This window comes from Seriola lalandi, unplaced genomic scaffold (assembly GCF_002814215.2).
Source record: "Seriola lalandi dorsalis isolate HSWRI2012SDOR001 ecotype SW California unplaced genomic scaffold, Sedor1 jcf7180002054932, whole genome shotgun sequence".
Classification (NCBI taxonomy): domain Eukaryota; kingdom Metazoa; phylum Chordata; class Actinopteri; order Carangiformes; family Carangidae; genus Seriola; species Seriola lalandi.
In genome coordinates this window covers 394,948-414,410 of record NW_019525484.1, presented here as the reverse complement: position 1 = coordinate 414,410, position 19,463 = coordinate 394,948, and the positions used below count along the sequence as shown (strand labels likewise).

The 19,463-nt window shown below is 43.1% G+C and overlaps 3 protein-coding genes across 3 annotated transcripts; 1 reads left to right on the top strand and 2 right to left on the bottom strand.

Moving 5' to 3' along the window:
* Positions 1-9: 9 nt before the first annotated feature.
* On the bottom strand, positions 10-3,069 carry rbm15b (RNA binding motif protein 15B). The gene has a single exon (XM_023393259.2). It carries the CDS (start codon positions 2,840-2,842, stop codon positions 284-286), a length of 2,559 nt encoding a protein of 852 aa, XP_023249027.1. The 5' UTR covers positions 2,843-3,069; the 3' UTR covers positions 10-283.
* Positions 3,070-4,516: 1,447 nt separating this feature from the next.
* On the bottom strand, positions 4,517-10,829 carry manf (mesencephalic astrocyte-derived neurotrophic factor). Its single transcript, XM_023393265.2, has 4 exons — positions 10,633-10,829; positions 9,669-9,796; positions 7,450-7,591; positions 4,517-6,905 (listed from the first exon to the last, which is right to left on the bottom strand). Exons 1-4 carry the CDS (start codon positions 10,718-10,720, stop codon positions 6,721-6,723), a joined length of 543 nt encoding a protein of 180 aa, XP_023249033.1. The 5' UTR covers positions 10,721-10,829; the 3' UTR covers positions 4,517-6,720.
* Positions 10,830-13,944: 3,115 nt separating this feature from the next.
* oser1 (oxidative stress responsive serine-rich 1) lies at positions 13,945-19,260 on the top strand. The gene is made up of 4 exons (XM_023393267.2): positions 13,945-14,331; positions 15,710-15,819; positions 16,850-16,966; positions 17,817-19,260. The coding sequence occupies exons 2-4, from the start codon at positions 15,743-15,745 to the stop codon at positions 18,748-18,750; spliced, it is 1,128 nt and encodes a 375-aa protein (XP_023249035.1). The 5' UTR covers positions 13,945-14,331; positions 15,710-15,742; the 3' UTR covers positions 18,751-19,260.
* The last annotated feature ends 203 nt before the right edge of the window (positions 19,261-19,463 follow it).

Below are 19,463 nucleotides of genomic sequence, written 5' to 3'. Positions count from 1 at the left end.
CACCCCCCCTCAGAAATCCAAATCTCAAGATCCTATCTGCCTGTGAACGTGACAATAATTCAGCTTCGGAGAAAGGGAGAAGTAAAGTAATAAAAGAGGAAGAGAGAGTAAAAGAGATGTAGTGTAATTTGCTGTGTTTCATTTATAAGACACTGAATAAAACAATAAAATGCTTCTTTCTAAAAACATGGAAGTATCTGTAGTCACCGGGCGAGTCTCGCTCGGTGTGTGTGTGCATGCCTTCACAAGCGTCTGTACATGTGTGTACTCTTCAGTGTAATAATCAGTTAGTATCCGTGACGATCACAATCACCATGTGCTCCTCGTCCAGATTACCCACAGTCCTTTTGGCGGCCTGCAGGTACTGTTGCGAGAAATCTCCAGGGGGGAAGGCGTACAGCATCGCCCCAGGCCCGCCCTCTTTTGCAGCGGGGAGGCTCACCACTCCCGCTGCCTCCTTGTTCCGCAGATAGGTCACCAGGTGGCGGAGCAAGCGCACCTGCAGTCCCGGCTCGGGAGCGGGGGCCTGGCGGTCGATGGGGCCCTGGAGAGCCAACAGGATGGCGTACCCGTTGGGCCGCCCCAGTTTAATGCGACGGGACACCTCGTCGAGGCGGGTCTGGTCCATGCGGAGCCGCTGGGCGATCTTCAGCTGGCTGGGTTGGTTCTGGCTCTGCAGCTTCAGAGTGTCCTTCATCACCGTGTTGAAGAACGAGGGCCCCCCCTCCAGCAGGTACAGGTCTGTGGGGAAGCTGCTGTTCTTCAGAGCGAAGAAGCCGTGCCACGTTTTGGAGAGAGACGCCTGGGCGAACTCCGACAGCGTGCTCGGAGGGGAGGAGGTGTGCGTGTCCGTGTGGATGGCGGGGGAGCTGGCGGCGATGACCTCGCTGTTTCGATGGTGATGGTTGTTGAGGTGTACGCTGGAGGACCTCTTGCTGTGGTGGCGGCCAGGCAGTGGATCTTCTTCATTGGTGGCAGAGTGGCGTCCAGCTACACCGCTGTCAGGGGAGTGGTCTCTTGGCTCGGTGGTGGAGTCGGGGGCTCGGACCCGCGCTCGGTCGGGGCTCACGTCAGGAGAGACGACCCCTCCCGGAGCCGGAGCCCGAACCCTCGACCTCCCCCTCTCCTTCTCCCTCTCTCTCTCCCTCTCCTCTGTCTGCCTATCAGCGGACAGACTCCTGCTCCGGCTCCTCCTCCTGTTCCTCCTCTCCTCCCTCTCCTTCAGCCATCGCTCCCTGCTCCTGCTGCGGCTCCTCGCCGCTCTCCCACTCCTCCCGAACGCCTCCACCCCTCCCGCTCTCCTCTCCAGGCTACGGGTTGGACTAGTGGGGTAGTCTCTCTCCAGCACGGCCCTTTCTCTTTCCCTCTGGGAGAGGACGCTGTGGGAGGGCGGCGATGAGCGGTCCCTGGCTCCCCTCAGCTCTCGCTCCAAGCTGCGATGGCGGCTGTAGGCCTCCCCGAGGAGGTCGTAGTGGGAGGGGAGTGCAACAGGAGGCTGGTAGCCAGGTGGAAATGGCCGAGAGGGGCTTTCCTCAACTTTAGCAAAGTCCACCCTCAGTCGCCGCTCTGGGCCACCTAAAGGAAAACCCCTCATCTGGGTGCAGGCGGCTTGTGCAGCGTCCAGACTTTCATATTGAATGTAAGCAAAACTGTCCCCCTTCACGTAGTCGATATTCCTTATGCTTCCAAACCGGTCAAACTCCCGAGCGAGAGCAGCGAGGGAGTTCCCAGGCCCAAGACCCCCCACCCAAAGCCGCGTGGTAGGGTTGGCTTTCCCATAGCCAATCTTTATCGGGTTGCCACCGATCAGCCGTCCCTGCATGGCCACTTTGGCCCGGTGGGCCATGTCCAGGTTCTGAAACTTCACAAAAGCATATGCCCCACCCTGTCCACGAGCTGGGCGTTTAATCACAACATCCTCAATGATCCCGTACTTGTCAAAGCCCCTCCTCAGTTCTGCTTCTGTAACATTACCATCCAGATTCCCAATAAACAGGTTACTGGTCGCCCTCTGATCATCCTCGGGTTTTAAATCCTCCACCACTGGCATCGGAGGGAAGCCATAGGGCCGACCCCTCTCATCCAGCATACCATAATAATCCAACAGCCTCTCCCTCTCTCTGCTCAGACCCAGGGTCTCCAAGGCGTAATGTCTCGCTCTGATGTCTCTGATGTTGCTCACACCTGGCCCCGGCGGGGAGAGGGAGCGCTGTCTGTAGGGGTACGGCGCGTGCAGAGGTAAATAACCAACGTCTGGCGGCGTGACACTCCGCCTCCTAACGTACATGGGTTCGATTTTGAGCTGTCGATCGCCCAGCACTAACCTGGAGGATTTGGCGTGCCTGGCCTCCTTGGCGTCCTCCGGGTGCCGAAAATTCACGTAGGCGATCCGGCCCAGCTCCGGGGTGTGCGACAGCTTCACGCTCACGTCCCCGAACTTTTTGAACTCATGAAACAGCGCGTCCTCCACGTCCTCGTCCGAGACCTGCGAGCCGAGGTTGCTGATGAGCAGCGTTTTGTACTCCAGTGTGCCCGGCCTGGCGGCAGGGAGCTCCGCCGCCGCCGCAGCCGCAGCCGTTGTCCGTAGCGGCGGACGACCGAGGAGGCTGAGCTCATGTCGGTGGTGGAGCTCCAAGGCGGCCGCCCGCTCCTCCCTGAGCCGCGGCTTCTCCCGCTCCCTGCTTCGGCTCCGTCGGTGATATCCCCGACTGTCCGCCAGCAGCAGAGCCAGCGGCGGCGGCGGCGGCAGCTCCTCCCTCCGCGCACTCTCTCGCTCCCTCTCCCGTATCCGTTTGGCGATGGCCCTGGACGGACTAGTCTCTCTCCCGGCCTGCCTCTTCATTTTCAAAGGATGATGGAGCTCAAACTTTTCGGTGCCTGCAACGGGAATCCGGCCCGGGGAGCGAATTTCTGCGGTGTTAGCAAAAATAACGTAGCAGACGACAGCTTCGGTGAAGAAACGCTCCCGCTCCAAACGCTGAGTATTTGCATATATGTCGAAAAAAAGGGATAAACTCGTTTAAAAACATGTCAGCATCAGAGGACCTGCACCAACGCCGCCATCTTGGACAATAGGAATGTGCGCTTTCCCTGTGGAGGGCGGGGACTGAGGTGACGTGACTCCGGCGGCCGTCATGACGTGTCACGCTTTTGTTTTGGGCACCAATACATTTTAGGATGAACAGAAACAATTTTACATTTGTTTTATAAATATGTAAATATTTCTCATTATCAATTTAGTTGTGAAACATGTACTTTAAATGCTGCGTGACCAGGATTAAATTAAAATGTTTGTTTTTTCTAAATAAAATAAACATGAATTATTTTAAATCTTCTTATTTTAAATGCCTAGTTTTATATCCATAGGGCAAAATGAGACATTACTTTGAAGAATTATATGGAAAAACATAAAGGGGGAAAAAAAGGCATCAATCTAAAATACCTTAATCAATTCACCTTTTTACTTGTTTGTCCTTCATGGTTATGTTAACTTTGTATGAAACAAATGAAGTTGGTAAAACAATAGGATATAAAGAGAAAAAAATGTTTCAAAGTAAATAGATGGTGTTAATGTGGGTGGTTTTATGTTGGTTTTATGGATTAATTTACTGTTCAAGCTGAATATGCTGTTTTAATGTCATTTAAATTCAGAGATATTCAATGGTGAAAGTACTGAGATCATTCACTGAAGTAGGAGAAGCAAAACTACAATTTAAAAATATTTTACTAAATAAAAAAAATACTACAAGTAAAAGATCTGCCTTAAAAAAAGTTACTTAAGTAAAATTAAAGACATATTATCTGCAATAATAAATTATAGTTAAATATATGACTTATGAAAAATATGAATTCATAATTCATTTTCACTGAAATGTTGTGGTATAGAAGTATAAAATAAAATAAGTACAAGTACGTCATGATTGTACTTAAGTATGGTACTTGAGTAGATGTTCTTAGTTACTTTCCACCACTGCACATATTGCAGTTTTCAGGCCAAGAACAGCTTTTCTTCTGTGCACAATTTCTTTTATTTTTATAAAAATTTTTCTCAGTCTTTGTTACAGGTCTGCATTCACTCACATCTAGATTATATGACTAATGAAATATTCCGTTTATAGTCCAGTTTATTGTCTGATCCACTTTGGTGCCACAGCACCACACTCCTTCAGGAAATTTTATAACTAACATTTAAGATCTATTTGTGATGACTATTTGTAAGTTTCATATTATCATTGTTCTGTAATGGTCGCCATGGTTTGTAAGTTTGTGGCCCATTAAAACATGGCAAACATTTAATGTTATATTGCTTCTATTTGAGTTTTTTATTTATTTACATACTGTATTCCTACGGGCAAATCAGGTTTATATATGTATATTTTAACCATTATAACACAGTATATGACTGCACAATCTAAATGCCAGATGTTCCCTTCAAATATTAGTTTAAACTATTTGAAATGAACTCCTGCCACACAACTGAAACGTCTCAGGAAATCAAAGCATCCTCTGCTCCAGATGGAGTTTTTCATATTTTAATGAAAAAGTAGAATAGCACAGTTGTAACAAATGACTGGGCCTTACATGAAAGGTCAAACGTGAAACAACAGCATATTTTAAGTTTTCATTTCCCACATCAAGTCTTATCAAGTATCTTTTTTTTTATCAAGTCATTTTCCTAAGTACCTGCCATTCACTTACATCAAACAATAAAATATCAATCCCTTCTGAAAGACAAGTCCAGGGGTGTGGGAGAGCCAGTGATGGGAGGCCGCTTCACTTTCACTGCAACAAGTGAAAGAAAAATATACAGTATATAGTTGTTTCCCTGTGTTCAGGAAGCATAAATATTTTTGCACAGCTGAATTGGTGACATAGGTGTAGGTGAGTGGGATCAAATCTTAAACATTGCTTCACCCACAAACACATTTTTTTATTTATTTTAAATTTCAACAATCCTATGATCCAATTCCTGATTGGATCATATACTACAGGTGATCCCAACAGGAAGGGCTGAGGGGTAAAGTATTTCATGAGTTACAATGTTCACTACACTTAATAGCTGCAGTACAGAAAACATCTGTAATGAAATCAGTAAAATGAATCCCCCCACCCCTAAAAAAAACAAAACAAAGCAGGAAACCAACAATCAAGTTTTAGAAATGAAGGATGTAGAAGGTTAATCTTTAACAAAAATCCTCTTTAAATATTTCTTACTTTGCTGACAGTGGAAACTCTGGTGTACGTCCCTGTGTCAAACACCAACAAAGTCACCCATACTCCACGTCCTCTGTGGTTTAAATGTCCACTGGTCCTTTCTTATTGCCTCTTTAATCCTTTAATCCACTTTAATCTACACCCCGAACAAGTCTATTATTTCCCCACAAATTGACTAAATTAATGTTTCTCTCACTACATTATCTCTGCTGACTGAACAGAAGCAGATTATTTGCTATTTCTGGTTAAAAAATAATAATAATAATAATAATAATAATAATTGCAGTGTTGAATATTCAGGGCCATTTCCATAAAAATGAAATTGAAGTCATTGTGAATTACTGACGAGGCCATAAAGCATAAAGTGCTGTCAGTCAAACAAATGGCACAAATGAGAGAAAAAAAACAAACAAACAAACAAACAAAAAAAACCAAGTTGTTTTCACTTTTTTTAATAACTGCACTTTTGTTTGACTGTGACTCTGGGTTGGAATATGGGCGACTTTGGAAACAGGAAACTGAAACAAAGAGACTTCAGTGGAGGTAATAAGGGGCAAAAGTATTGGAGATCTGAATGTCTCAATCAGACATTAACTCAGGCCTTGAAGCAAAGGTTTGACATTGTGGGAAGTTTGCTCATTCACTGCACGTTTTTGGTCCAAAACCTGTTAATTAATGAGTTTTAAAAGGTGGATTTTGTTACCTTCAGACAGAAACAATCTTTATGCTAAGATAAGCTAACCCACATTTAACGAGCGAACGAAATAAGTCCATTTCCCAAAATGTCAAACTATTCCTTTAAGTCTTGGTATGGGTGGGACGCAGCGCACATCCTCCTCCACAGGACGTCATGGAAACTGAAGTTAAGTTGAGCAATATTACAGGAGGCCTAACACATTCATCAAAACATGACGACTTTTCAAACAGCAATCCTGGTATTAAGATCCTATTGGGTGTCAGGGTGGCGCTGGGAGAGGCGGGTTTTCTCAACCGATTCGAATCCTGGATCGAGTGGGAGATCCTGGGCAGCGCAGCGGACAACAAACAGGTTCTGCTGGGGTGCATTCCAGCAGAAACTCTCACCTCCAATTTGAGGATGCTGTCACTGATGGAGAATACAGCCACTTATCTAAACCTCGTGATGTGAAACGTATCGACTACACAAGCAGAAAACCTCCAACCGTTCCACCAATCCCCCCCTGTAATCTGTGTTATGAATTAATTCTCAACATTGCATCCCATGACAGCAAAACACTGTTCATCCCTTCACACAAAGTATAGTATGGGACTTCAGCTTTATGTGTATACACTAACATCTATGCTTCTGAATTACCTGATGAGTGTATACCCTCAAAAAATAAAATAAAATAAAATAAACAAACATATCAGACTAAACTCCCCTCCTCCGCTCCTGGTCCTCCTCACTGGATACCAGTCTGGTCCGAGTCAAGTCCAGAGTTGTTTGTGTTGTTGTTGTTGTTGTTGTTGTTGTTTGTGTTTGTACAGTTACAGTTCTGTCCGTGCCTTGGCGGCTGCGGGGGCGTACTTGGGCATGAGCTCTGTGATTTTGCGGATGAAGTCGGACTTTTCGGCGCATCCTTTACAGGACTCGCCCCACTCCTCCAGAATCTTCTTCAGGTCCTTCACTTTGAGCTTCTTGAGGTCCACTGTGGTCAGGTCCAGTTGTTTGTCTACATGCGACACACAAGAGAGACAGACAATCACCACAAGGACACGGTCTCTTGTAGATTTCTAAGTTATCCCTGTAGTTTCTCCCCAGCCAAAGACGCTCAGAGTAAAATCATTTAATGTGCTTAGACTGAGGAAATGAATCCTGTCTCGACCAATATTTAATAAAACTCCAGAGGAGTCGGAGGCTGTTAGCGGCTGCAGGAGATGGAGTTGTGCACTGACCGCTACGAGCTTATTAAAGCTTCTCAGCTGAAGTTGAATTTTCTGACTTCCTGACAAGCTCACAGATACAGACACAATACAGCTTTGAAGTGGAGATGATTTAAGTTTGCCACAAGCAAAAATCTCTGCAGTAATTAAACTTTGATCATTCCTCCAGCACAGATTCATTTGTTTTGCAGCTCTCTGCGTCAAATCATGGAACAAAACGAGCCGCATTCACCCAAACTGGAGGTTTGTTCAGGACGTTTAATATTTGATCTGACGGAGAGTTTGTGTAGCTGGAGCTTAGTGTTTAGGGAAGTGTTTTTAAAGGATTCTTACCGTATTTCAGTTCACAGATCTGACTGTCCTTCTTCTTCAGTTTCTCACAGATCTTCTCCACCGGGACGTGGTAGCTCAGCGGTTTGGAAACCTCGTTGATTATCTTGGTGGCTGCGTCACTTGTTGCCCCGATGTAGTAACACTGCACATGTGGAACAAGAAAAACAAAAAAGAAATCTTGTTTTACCGGGTTAAGAATGTATCTCAGTGGCTTTCTGCTTCACAGCGCGAGACGTCCGCTGCTTTCACACCTCACCTGTTTGGTTCAACACACTCTGGTGCGTTTGCCATTTTAGTCCGGTTCACTCTGCGGGTGTGAAAGCCGAACAACCAGATCCGATCCAGACTCGACTGGATTGAAAAACAGGGTTTCTGGATTTTTATGACGCTAGATTCCAAAAGCTAAACTTCTAAGAAATCAGTCGCTTGACTGTGAACTGTTTAGGAAGCCATCTTTTATTTTTTCAATCTGCGTCATTCACTCAACATTCCTTGATATAAATGGGTTGGACATAATATTAGAAACGCCTCTTAGTAAGATGCAGCATATTTTGAACATAATCACACAGGTGAATCAACACCTCTGTACATTATAAACCACCATGAAGGAGGATTTACTGCACGACTGTTGGATTAGGCTGCATTAGTTTTAGCTGCATGTTCATATAAACAGTGATAAAGAGACAAAGAATTTTATCCTGGATACAGTATAATAGGACAGTTACATGTGTGCTTGCTATGTTTCATTCACTTTTTATGGGGGGGGACTGAACACAGCCCACACTGACTCCTTCTCACTTTCTGACTGATCAGAGCAAATCCCTGAACTTTCCCGACTAGCAGCTTGACAAGCGTTAACCAGACCGGTTAGGGTGTGAAAGAAGCAGACCTACACCAGCTTGATCTGCAGAAGAAGAGTGAGGGGAGGCAACGAAAACCAGAGCAATCTAAAAAATCCAGTCCACTGCACAATTAGATGGATCCATGTGTAAAACAAGATGCCTCCATAAATTAAAGCTTTAAAACCAAAATATCCATAAAACATCAGCGACGTCTTTCAAGTACAAGTGGTCATGTGATCTATTGTTAATATATTCGTATTGATTATACTGTAGCCGCTTCAAGCTTTGCTTTATTTGCACAAGAGATAGAACAACCAGCGAAGCCAGGCAGCCAAAAACTGCATGTTTGGATTTTTGTAGATGGAGTGGGAGTAAGCACAAGTGTTTAGGTTCAACTAAGCCTGAGTGAAACTGGCTCAGCGAGTGTGAAACATCTACTCTGCAGGGGTGAGGCCAACATTCAACAATACATACAGTGATTTCTGCTCTACCGATGACCCGTGCAGCTACCAGTGATGGAGGAAGACCACCGTGAAGAGCATTTCTCTCACTACATTTCCAGGATATGTAGGTTATTCACCCGCAGCAAGCATCTTTTTTTCAAATGGTCAGAAAGCTATCTTTAGGATCTACTGCTTTCGGAACATTTATCTGCCAGAGATGCGAGAAAGATATTTGTGACCAATTAAACTTTTAACGCCCTGATGAGAAAGTTGTCTAACAAGTTCATACGGCGCTTACGCACATCTACGAATCACAGTGTCAATGTAGTTCACTCACATGCAGCTATATTCAGCCTAAATCCATTTCACTTGCTTGATGCTGTTGTACACCATTCACTGTATGATTGCATTTTGATTTAATGCTTGCTCTTAAAATAGCATGCCAAGCTAATACTACTACTACTCTTACTGACTATTTGACCACTAGTACAGTTCCTCCTGGAAATCATAAAAAACAAAAATGTGGATCATAATCTCTTATCACATGTCATGTGTGGATGAAAAAAACATTTAGCCACATCACATGAACATAGAAGCAAAATCTTGGAGTACTGTTATTTTTTACCTTTTCTGAATGACAACATTTATTCTTGGTGGAAAAATAAAACAACAGGTTCATCAGATAACATCATCTGGAGGTAAAGTTTCATCTGTGTAGAGCAGCTTTTTGTGGACACCACCCTGCTGCTAAAAACACAAACTCATACTTTATTTGGGCATCAGCAGTTTAACACCTGCCACATCAGCACTTACTGTCAAGGGTGACCATAAAACATTTATTCCCTTCACATTTTTGCACCTTGTTAAATAACACACAATTTAGTTTAATTAAATCTAACTTACAACTACTAATCCAAGTCTGTAGTTTACTCACAAAGCGGTTTTCTTTGCCTTTAACATCTTTGCAGCTCTTGATGATGGCCTTCTCAATGTCTGCGCTGTTGAACCTTACATCGTTGTCTTTTAGTGACTGGTAAAACCTCCCAAGGAAGGTCACACACACTGGAACAGAGAGGAAAACACATAGTAAACAACTTTTTCCAGAGGCAAGCACTGTAGGGAAAACATCATTTGGTTTGACATCAGCACAAAAGAGAGCAGCAAGAGATACATTTTATTTTGTGTACCAAGTGGATTGATCTACAACAGTCGGTGTGGTTCCAGCAAATGACCAAAAACAGTCAATTATCAAAATAGTGGCAGATTAAATTTCTGTTGATCAAATAATGAAATAATCATTTAATTAGTGACGATCAACAATAATATAATATATACAACTCTGAAATTGGCCAATTTGCATAATGAGTACATTTACTTTTGGTAATACAAGTATATTTTGAGGCTACTACTTATGTACTTTTTAACATTTTGAATGCAGGACTTTGATGTGTAACAGTATTTCTATGCTGTTACGTTACCTTAAAAGATTTGACATCTTCAATTGATGTTTAGCTCTGACTGCAACACATGAGAGACTTTAACTAGAGCTAGGGTTGGGTCTTTGTGGTGGTGGTGTATTTTCAGGTGGGTTTTGGTGGAGTCTAGTCTTAGTCCCGGCTCAGTCTGACTCTGTGACCATCAACGATTTTATGCCAAAAGTCAGAAAATTGGTAATGTTAGCTTTTCCCAGTCTGTCAGCATCACATGAACACACCACACACTACGCCTTAAATCCACGTCCCACCACCAGCAGCTGCCCCTACACCGCACACACACCTCCAGGGGTGTGCGGTGGGATTATTTCTCCTCATTGTAACATCTGAAAAGTTGCTGGTAGTGAAAGGAGGCAGCCATTCAGCTGATGCTGTAGCTAACTGAAAGCTAACAGTCAGACCTACCTTCACACTCTCCCTCTTTCAGGGCTTCAGCGGGACCCGGCACCAGAGCGAGAGCAAGCGCCACCGACAACCCGCTTAAACACAACATTTCGACAGGAGTAACTCAGCTGGATGTACGTTTAAACCGCGGCTAAAGGAGAACAGTTCCCTGCGTGTGTCTCATGAGTCGCCGCCGCTACACTACGGACGCCGGTAAAGTGTAATGATTGTACGGGCTTTCCGGTGCCACGTCATACTACGCCGGCACCCTATTGGTCAAAAAGTGCGATTGTTTCCGTGTTCTTACACGCATTCTCCTCCGATTGGACGGAGGAAGAACATTCCGGGAGCAACGTCCAGTTGGCGCCGTCTGATTGGTCCACAACCTCTTCGTGCCCCTCATCTTGTATTTGCATGTAGGGAGGGAAAAACAGTAACTGTAAAGCAAATGGTCATAATCATTAAGTTTCAACGTGTTTGAGTCCAATTATGACCACAAGTCAGGATCTACTTTAAATTTAAAAATACTTTGCTACAAATATAAGTCCTGCATTCAAAATGAGTGATCATGCATGGAAAACATGCATACAGCATATAGTCACATGTGATAAAGATGAGCATGAAATGGTGTACATAATACATTACACAAGAGATGTCTGTTTGACAGATCAATCAGTTTGAATACTTTCTAAATGCACTGTATGTTTGTTTCTTTTTTTGTTGTTTTTTACATTTTGTTATTTTGCAGTCTTATGTTGAAATAATTTAATTCATTCATCAATGTACAATGCCAGAAGGCTAGCTGCTAATGCTAATGCACGTTTTTACATTTACATGATATGAAGGTATAGATCGTGTACTCGCTATGAAAGCTCCAGAATTTCCGTAGAACCACTTAAAAATGCCCAAGGATACGTAACGACATAGTTTTGTGACAGAACCTTGCACTTTAGCAATTTACAATAACTTGTCAGGAGATCTGACAGTAAACTCAAACAAGTTTGTGTCGCAGTGTCCCGCCCACAGCACCATCTGATTGGTTACACGTCACGAGAACTAGCCTATTAATGCTGAAGGCAGACAGACAGTCACAAACTAGAGCAGCTGCGGTGATGGAGCTGAGCTGTGTATCCAAGGTAAGACAGCAGACATCATGAAGTTGTAATAAACATCACAGTCCTCTACACTTAAGTTACAACAACACCACACTCTGATGAACAAGTTCACCTGTTGATTCAAGTGATAGAAGAGAGAGAGAGAGAGAGAGAAAAGCTAGTGCCAATTGCTAAGCTAAAGTAACTAGCACATTTGATTAGCAGCTGAATTACTGAAAGTTGCTAAAAGGAGCAGAGAGCTGTGAGGGCTGGAGCAGAACTACTGTAAGTTTACATGTACAGCAAATAGCTGTTGACACTGTGGTGAAGAAAACAACAGGAACTGTTTAGATAAAGCAGCAATAAACTCTACCAGTAACTGAAACTGCAGACACTGGAGATGAGACACTACACTGACTGCGGCATGTAAGGTGAACAACCACTAACCAAAACACATTTATCTACAGTAGAAATAAAACCACAGTGTAAAAATGTTCTCATATAAAAGTACAAAGTAAGTCAGTTGAAATGTCTCTGAGTAAACGTGTTACATTTTAAAAGGAGAAGGGTAAAACATGTCATATGGTGATAATATATGATGAAACTATTAAATCAAAGAGCATCTTTAGGCGCCCAGGTGAATCAGTTCACAGGTGAGAACAGCACAAAAATGCACCAATTACTTCCGGCACTTTGCAGTCTGTGCTTACAACTCATAATTAATAATATACACTCAGATGGCAATTTATTAGGAACATCCAGATAAAACTGCTGTAGTGTAATAAAACACATCTGTAATAAATCCTCCTTCATGAAGGTTATAATGTTCAGTTTGTATTTCAATTATTTTAGACAATTGTTGATTCAGCTGATCATTGTGGAGAATGAAGGCCTAGTGTTTGGAGCTGTGTTGCATTATACACAGGTGTTTCTGTTCTTCAGTCTACTTTCATTTATATAAATGGACTGGACATAATAATAGAAAGATTACAGCGCTGTCTGTTTTACATTCTGGTAGGTAAACATGGCACTGTTCACGTGAAGCATCTAGAAATGAATTGCTTTGCTGAGAAAGTGAATTCAGTCCGTAAACTTAGGTCTCTGTGCGCTTGCTCCGGGTTTTCCCTGCACGCTCCGTTTCAAGTAAGTATGAAAAGTACCCGCGTTTGTTTTTCCCCCAGTTTACTTTTTTTATTCTGTTATTCAAATTATCCTGGCAAAGACTCGGCCGGGCTCAGATCCGGCTGAAGTGGTAGTCCCAACAACCAACAACCAGGCCTGAAGTCCACCACACTTGCTGCACGGCCGATTACTGTTCTGGCGTTCAGCCTAAATGTCTTAATTTCCTGCTATTTCCCCATGCCAGCCCTTCCCTTAGATGCAGGATAGAATCAGATTAGATCAAGTGTTTTATATTTACAGATTACACATTTACTCACCGATTGTAAATCTGTTCATACATATATCATTGAGACAAATCTACCTCCATATACAGGAGATGGAGATGTGTTGAAATGATAGGATTGAAGAAAAGAGGAGGAAAGGAGAGCAGAGGTGGAGCAGATGTAAGAGTATAAGATGCATTTAATATTTTTACATGCAAATATTGTACTTTTTACATTTGCTTGGCAGATAAAGTGTTCTCACAAATTTTCAGATTAAGCTTTCACATTAAAAAAACGTGATAAACATAAAATACCCTTTGTGTGAGTGCATACATGTAAGGGTGAGGTGGGATACAGGCAGGAACATTAATCTATATGTGTAGGTGTGTCCAAGTGTATATTTAGTGTAGTGTGTATGTCTGTACGTTTCTGTGTGGAATGGCTGTGAAAACAAATCTACCTCTGATTTGTTAGTTTATTGTCAATGGTATGCAGGTTGATAGACTATGTTTATATTTCTGTGAGTGTGTGTTGGCAGAAAAATGCCTCTGCGAGCAGAGAAGTTCTCATATGGATCTAATTTTCTGTGCCAAGCTTTGTTCTCCACAGCACAAGGCTGTCTGGATGCCTGTTATATAACAGTGACGTAATACTCTGTTCCCCATTTAGACTAAATGTCTTTGGCCTACAAAGTATATCTGAAACATCACTGTGGAAAGCATTTAAAGTTATAATGATAAACCGTGGTCTGGTTTTAGGTGCTGTGTGAAATATAATGATAAATTCATATTTTGTGAGCGGCGGAGAGTGACGTCAGTGTGGGTTTTTTTGGGCTGGTGACGTCAGCAGCGCTGCGCGTTGTTGCAGAGTCACTGCGACTGTTTCGACTGTAAACAAGGGATATCACGGAGAAAACTCAGGAATCGGGCCTCAACATCTGCGCAGTTCATCCCTGTTTTTTTTCACAGCTGATATTAATTCGTGAGTGATTTCGTGAGACGAGTCTAGCCATCCGTGCTCAGTCTTTTTCCTAAAGGCACAGGTCGTGTTTTTTTTTTTTAGCGGAGACAGACAGTTGCTCAGAGCTAGCCTCTCGAGCTAGCCACTCGGTCCCTTCAGCTTGCCTTAGCTTGTCGATAGCCTTTCTGGCTACTCAACATCTGAGGGCCTGTTTGTGAGGGAAAATCACTTTATGCCCTGGGTATATCTCTCTCTTCACTGCGACCAGGATATCCTGAACCGTGAGTATCACCTGTGTGAGGAGGTTTCCAAAATGTTTACAACCGTTTAAAACGACGTCCCGCGGACAGCTAGCCTGTTAGCTTAGCAGCCAAAGTGCCTTGCTAGCATTAGCGAAGAGGGTGGGAGAGGTTGTGAAATTCCCTGTTTACAAACGGTGGTTCTGAATCCTGTCGATGAGGTTTTGTTGGGGGATTATTGGGGATAATTGTAACAGTTCATGTAAACGTGGGTCTTAACTCTCAGCTAGGTTTGCAAGTAACGATTATTGTTATTATCGAGTAATCTACCGATTAATTTTTCGATTAATCTCTTTCTTTATATAATGTAAGTAAATCGTCAAAAAAAATGACGATTATAAATTACCACAGCCCAAAGAGATGTATTCAAATGTCTTATTTTATTTGAACCAACTGCCCAAGACCCACAGATAAAAACAACATACAGTCACATGTGATAAAGATGAGCATGAAATCCTTACATTTGAGATGATGTAACCGTTAGATAAGTTTGACATTTTTTGTTTAAAAAAATTACTGAAATGATTAATCAACTATTCAAACAATTGTCTATCAATTGATGAATCGATTCATCCTTGCAGCTCTACTCCTCTATTAGATTATTGGTGTATTTCTTGGTGTCTTCTTTGATAGTAAGCAAATCTATAAACAACACATTAATCAATAATGAAATGATTGTTAGTTGCAGCCCTGGATAATAACAGTCCGTACAAACATACACAATTGTCGAGTCACAATTTATTTCACATCTTGTGTTTTTTGGCTCTAGAAAAAGTTAGTCACACCATCAGCTTGTCATTCACAGGATGTGTGGTAAACAGAATTGGCTGTGGCTTTTGGCCAACATGTTGGGCAATGATACATCAGCAAATTGTTAATCAGTATGTCCGACACCATCTTTATTAGACCAGCAAGTATTAGTCAAATAATCAGCAAGTCAATGGACAGAAAATTGATTGGCAACTGTTCTGACAATCAATTAACCAGTTAGAGTAATTTAAAAAGGGCCAGCTACTCAGGTGTGAAGATTTACTGGTTTCTTTAGTTTTCTATGATTGTAAATGGAGGTATCTTTGGTCTTTGGAGTGTTGGTCAGACGAGGATGACCTTTTTTACAATTTTCTGACATTATTTAAACCAAATTATTAATCGATTAATCGAGGTACCGATTCATTTGAAATTACCAGTGATTTAGTCTGTTAATCCTTCCTTACAGGGATGTCTCTAACTACCTTAATACTTGGGCCATGTGTTACAGAAACTTCAATGATTCAGATGCCCAGAAGACAACTAATAGCTCACAACTGTATAATTGTGTATCATTTCAGTGCTGAAATGCTGTTGTGTGTTTGTGTTTTAGCTGGGTGGCTGGTCAGAGCGGCCTCCTCCCACCATGGAGGCAGGAGGGAAGGACTGTGAAGAGGAAACACTGCAGACGGCGTTTAAGAAGCTGAGGGTCGATGCTGAGAGGTAAATAACAGATAACTGTAGCAATGACTGTGCCACTGCTTTCTTGAGTCTTGTTTCTGCCATTGTAATGGTACTTTTGAAATTCTAGTTTGATGGTACCTCATGCTGTACACACTGGCTAGTGGATTCATCAGGGTTTTTACAATCATAAAAAACCTGGAAGAGTCAAGGAATTGGAAAATAAGTATTTCCAGACTCAGAAAAGTTTTGGGGAAAAAGTGAAAAGCCAAAAGTCATGGAAAATAGCTTCATAAATATTTTTAACATAACCAGTGAAATGATCATACACACCACAGTAATCACAGTTAAACATTGCGTTCCCCCGGAGTGACGTCTGGGTTGCAGGCTCCACAGGGAAACAATAAGTTGAGTAATCATTTCATTGCTCAACAGAACATTAATTCTGATTATGGGGTAATCATTTTACTAATAGTTTAACAAAAAGATTTGTGAAATTAAATGTTTTCAGCTACTAAAATGTGGAAATTTCTCTCTGTCTTCTATGATGTAGGGCTGAACGATATGCAAAGAAAAACACTGAGATTATTTTGGCAGAAACTGCAATATGAATCATTTTTGCATTTCATTTTCACTGAAAATACAAAATAATATTAGATGAGAACTTTGAGATTAAATGTCCTTGTCTCAGAATAACTAATAATGATTCATGTTGATGCATGATGAAGAATGTTAGTTTCTTATTTCTTGGACTATTTGAGATTTTTGTGGTAATGCATATATAATAATGGACGTCGGTTACCATGGTTACGGTCAAAGCTTTGAGGCATTCAGGTCAGCCAGACTCATTTTGAGATGTCTTGAGAATAATCTTGAAAATCCTTTCGGCCAAAGTGTCTTTGAACCCTGTGTCATGGTAGATCCACAGTAACCATAGCAACATCACTGCTCATCTTTATTTATGTAGGCGATGTGTGTGTGTCTGTGTGTTTGTGTGTCTGTGTTTTGATGCGTAGCGTAGTGAGCGGCGATAAAGCTCCTAAAAGTGTGTGTATTTCTGTCCTCTGCCCAGCGTACCTGGAGCTGTGAGTGTTTCGGAGGCGCTGGCTCCCAGAGGAGCGTCGCGACCTTGTCTCGACACCAGCGGAGCGAAGCCCAAACTAAGCTGCCCGAAGGACAACTGGCATGGGTAGGTTTAGGTGCTCGCCGCTCAGTTGGTGGATGTGTCGTCTCGTGAACAGGAGGTTTGATTTTCAGGCTTTGGAGAAAAAAGACAGCGTTCAAAAATTACAAGTTTGCTCAGTCAGCTGTCTCTTACATCACTAAGAAATCAAAACTCACGGGTGTGTACCATGAATGTGACTTTTGAAAACTGACCTATGAACTCTTTATAAGCATGGCACACCTGCTCAAAGTGCACAATGGCAGATAGATTTTAACAAAATCTTCCTCTTGGAGCGCATCCAATGAAGCTGGTTAAATATAAACTTCCCACTACGCTGGAGTTTTCCGCACTTAAAAATAGAGCTTTTATCCCAGAGGATTTCTAGACAGGATATCCAAACACCGGCCTGGTGTTACAGCATATACAGAGCTTCAAAACAATGATTTAACTGCCAACTGTAAAGTTAAGAGGAACATTTTGTCTCTGACTTTCTCTCTGATCCCTCATTTTAAATGTCGACACACAGCAGTTGTCTTTAGTCTGTGTTTATGTTGAATTTTGAAGGTTAATGTCACATCCGTAATAATGATTTTAGCAGCAGCCAGCTGTGTTTCTCACTCCTCTCCAGATGTCGGCTGTGACGCAGTTTTGTTGTTTCCCACCAGAAACGGAAGAAAATACATTTTTTATGTTGTTCTGTTGTTTCACTGTTTCTTCAAAAAAACATCTGGAATCTGTTTTCGCATAAAACTTCTTAACTTCAATAATTAGACCCATAGTGTAGGTGTAGTTTGATCATTTTTCTAATAAAATTATTAATGTTTCTTTCCATCACTTTCTCTCCCCCGTCTTCCTCCTCTGTCTCCATCTTTAGCTGTATGAGGAAAACTTCCAGAGGAGCATCCAGAACCCAGCGGCGTCGGAGATCCAAGTCCCCCATCCTCCACCCCCCAAAATTCACCTACTGCAGCACCGCCGCAGCCTCTGCACTGTCGCCCCCTAGTGGCTGCCTGAAGCACCAGCGCCTGGTCGTGCCTGAGCCCGTGGAGCCCCATCCTCCGGTCGATGGAAGAACAGCCTCCTCCGCCGCTCTCCCGGCCCAGAAAGAGCTCTCTTCTTCAGGCACACCCGGCCACATCTCTCCTCTGGTTTTTGGATCTTGCGCTGGGTATGAAACACGTATTGGAGCTGTGGTTTCCTCGCCAGAGATCCACACTATCACTTCTGCTGCGACATCATCCAGGCAGGAGGGGGAAAGCTCTGGAGACGTCAAGTCGAGCGAGGAGGGCGGTCCGGAGAAAAGTGCCTGTGATGGAGCGGATCCTGGAGCGGAAGCAGCTCGGAGATCTGGACCCGTCGAGGCCACTGACTTCCGAGCTTTATCCGAGCTCCACTGCTCTGCAGACGGCCCCCACCTGCCCTGCTCCTGTGCCCAGAGAAGCAGTTCAGATTCCCAGGAGGAGAGCCGGCAGGGGGCTGAATGTCAGTGCCAGTCGCACCATCAGGGCTGGCACGGCGTGGAGGTGTACTCCTTCACGGGGCTCCGCAACGTCATCTCAGAGTGCGAGACGAGCCTGCCGAGCCACGACGGCGCCCCCAGAACTCTCAGCACCAACAGTAACGCCACCGCCGCTTCTTCGTCACCTTCGCCGTCACCGCCGTTGTCGTCGGGCTCTCCCCGCTCGTGTTCGGAGCAGGCGCGGGGCTACGTGGACGACATCACGATAGAGGACCTTTCTGGCTACATGGAGTATTATCTATACATCCCCAAGAAGATGTCACACATGGCTGAGATGATGTACACTTAAAAAAAAATCTAAATATTATTATTATTATAATATGAAATAAGGAAATAATAAAGTAAAGAGGTTTTTTTTCTGTTATTTAGAGAAAAGGTGGCCTCGGAGGAATGTCACTGTTGGATAGAAGAATGGATCAGGCATGAAAGGTGTAATTTAAAATATACAACACCACTGATTTTTAACCCAAGTTGAGCTTTCTCCATTTTCCCTGCCCTCCGCTTGAGCCTTCCCGCCCAGAAACACATGACAGACAACCATTTTCTCATTAGTTTTCACTTTCACCTTCTTTTTTTGTGCTACATGGGTAATTTTTTGTTTTTTTGATTTTTATTTTTCAGTTTACAAATGAAGTTGCCAAAGCTCTTGGGGCAGGGTCTTGCAGAACGAAATATCGGTAGGAATATGCAAACTTGTGTTGCAGAGTGTGATTATGTTTGTGGTGTTGTGACTTTGAAAGTCACCTGTCTGGATTTCATTTCCTTCAATAAAGACGCAAAATGTTTTTGTTGGAAAAAAGTTGTCATCGTCTCTTCAGTCAATGCAGAAGAAGCTTATTTTCTCTGATACACGGCGGAAATTAAAATATGTAGCGATAGAATAAAAAGGTGAAAACGGACAGAGGAACAAAAACATGCTGAGATTGACATTTAAGTCTTGACCTCTTCTCATCACATCCAATCAGGGGCTGTTCTGGAGCTTTTGGTCATATCACATGGTCT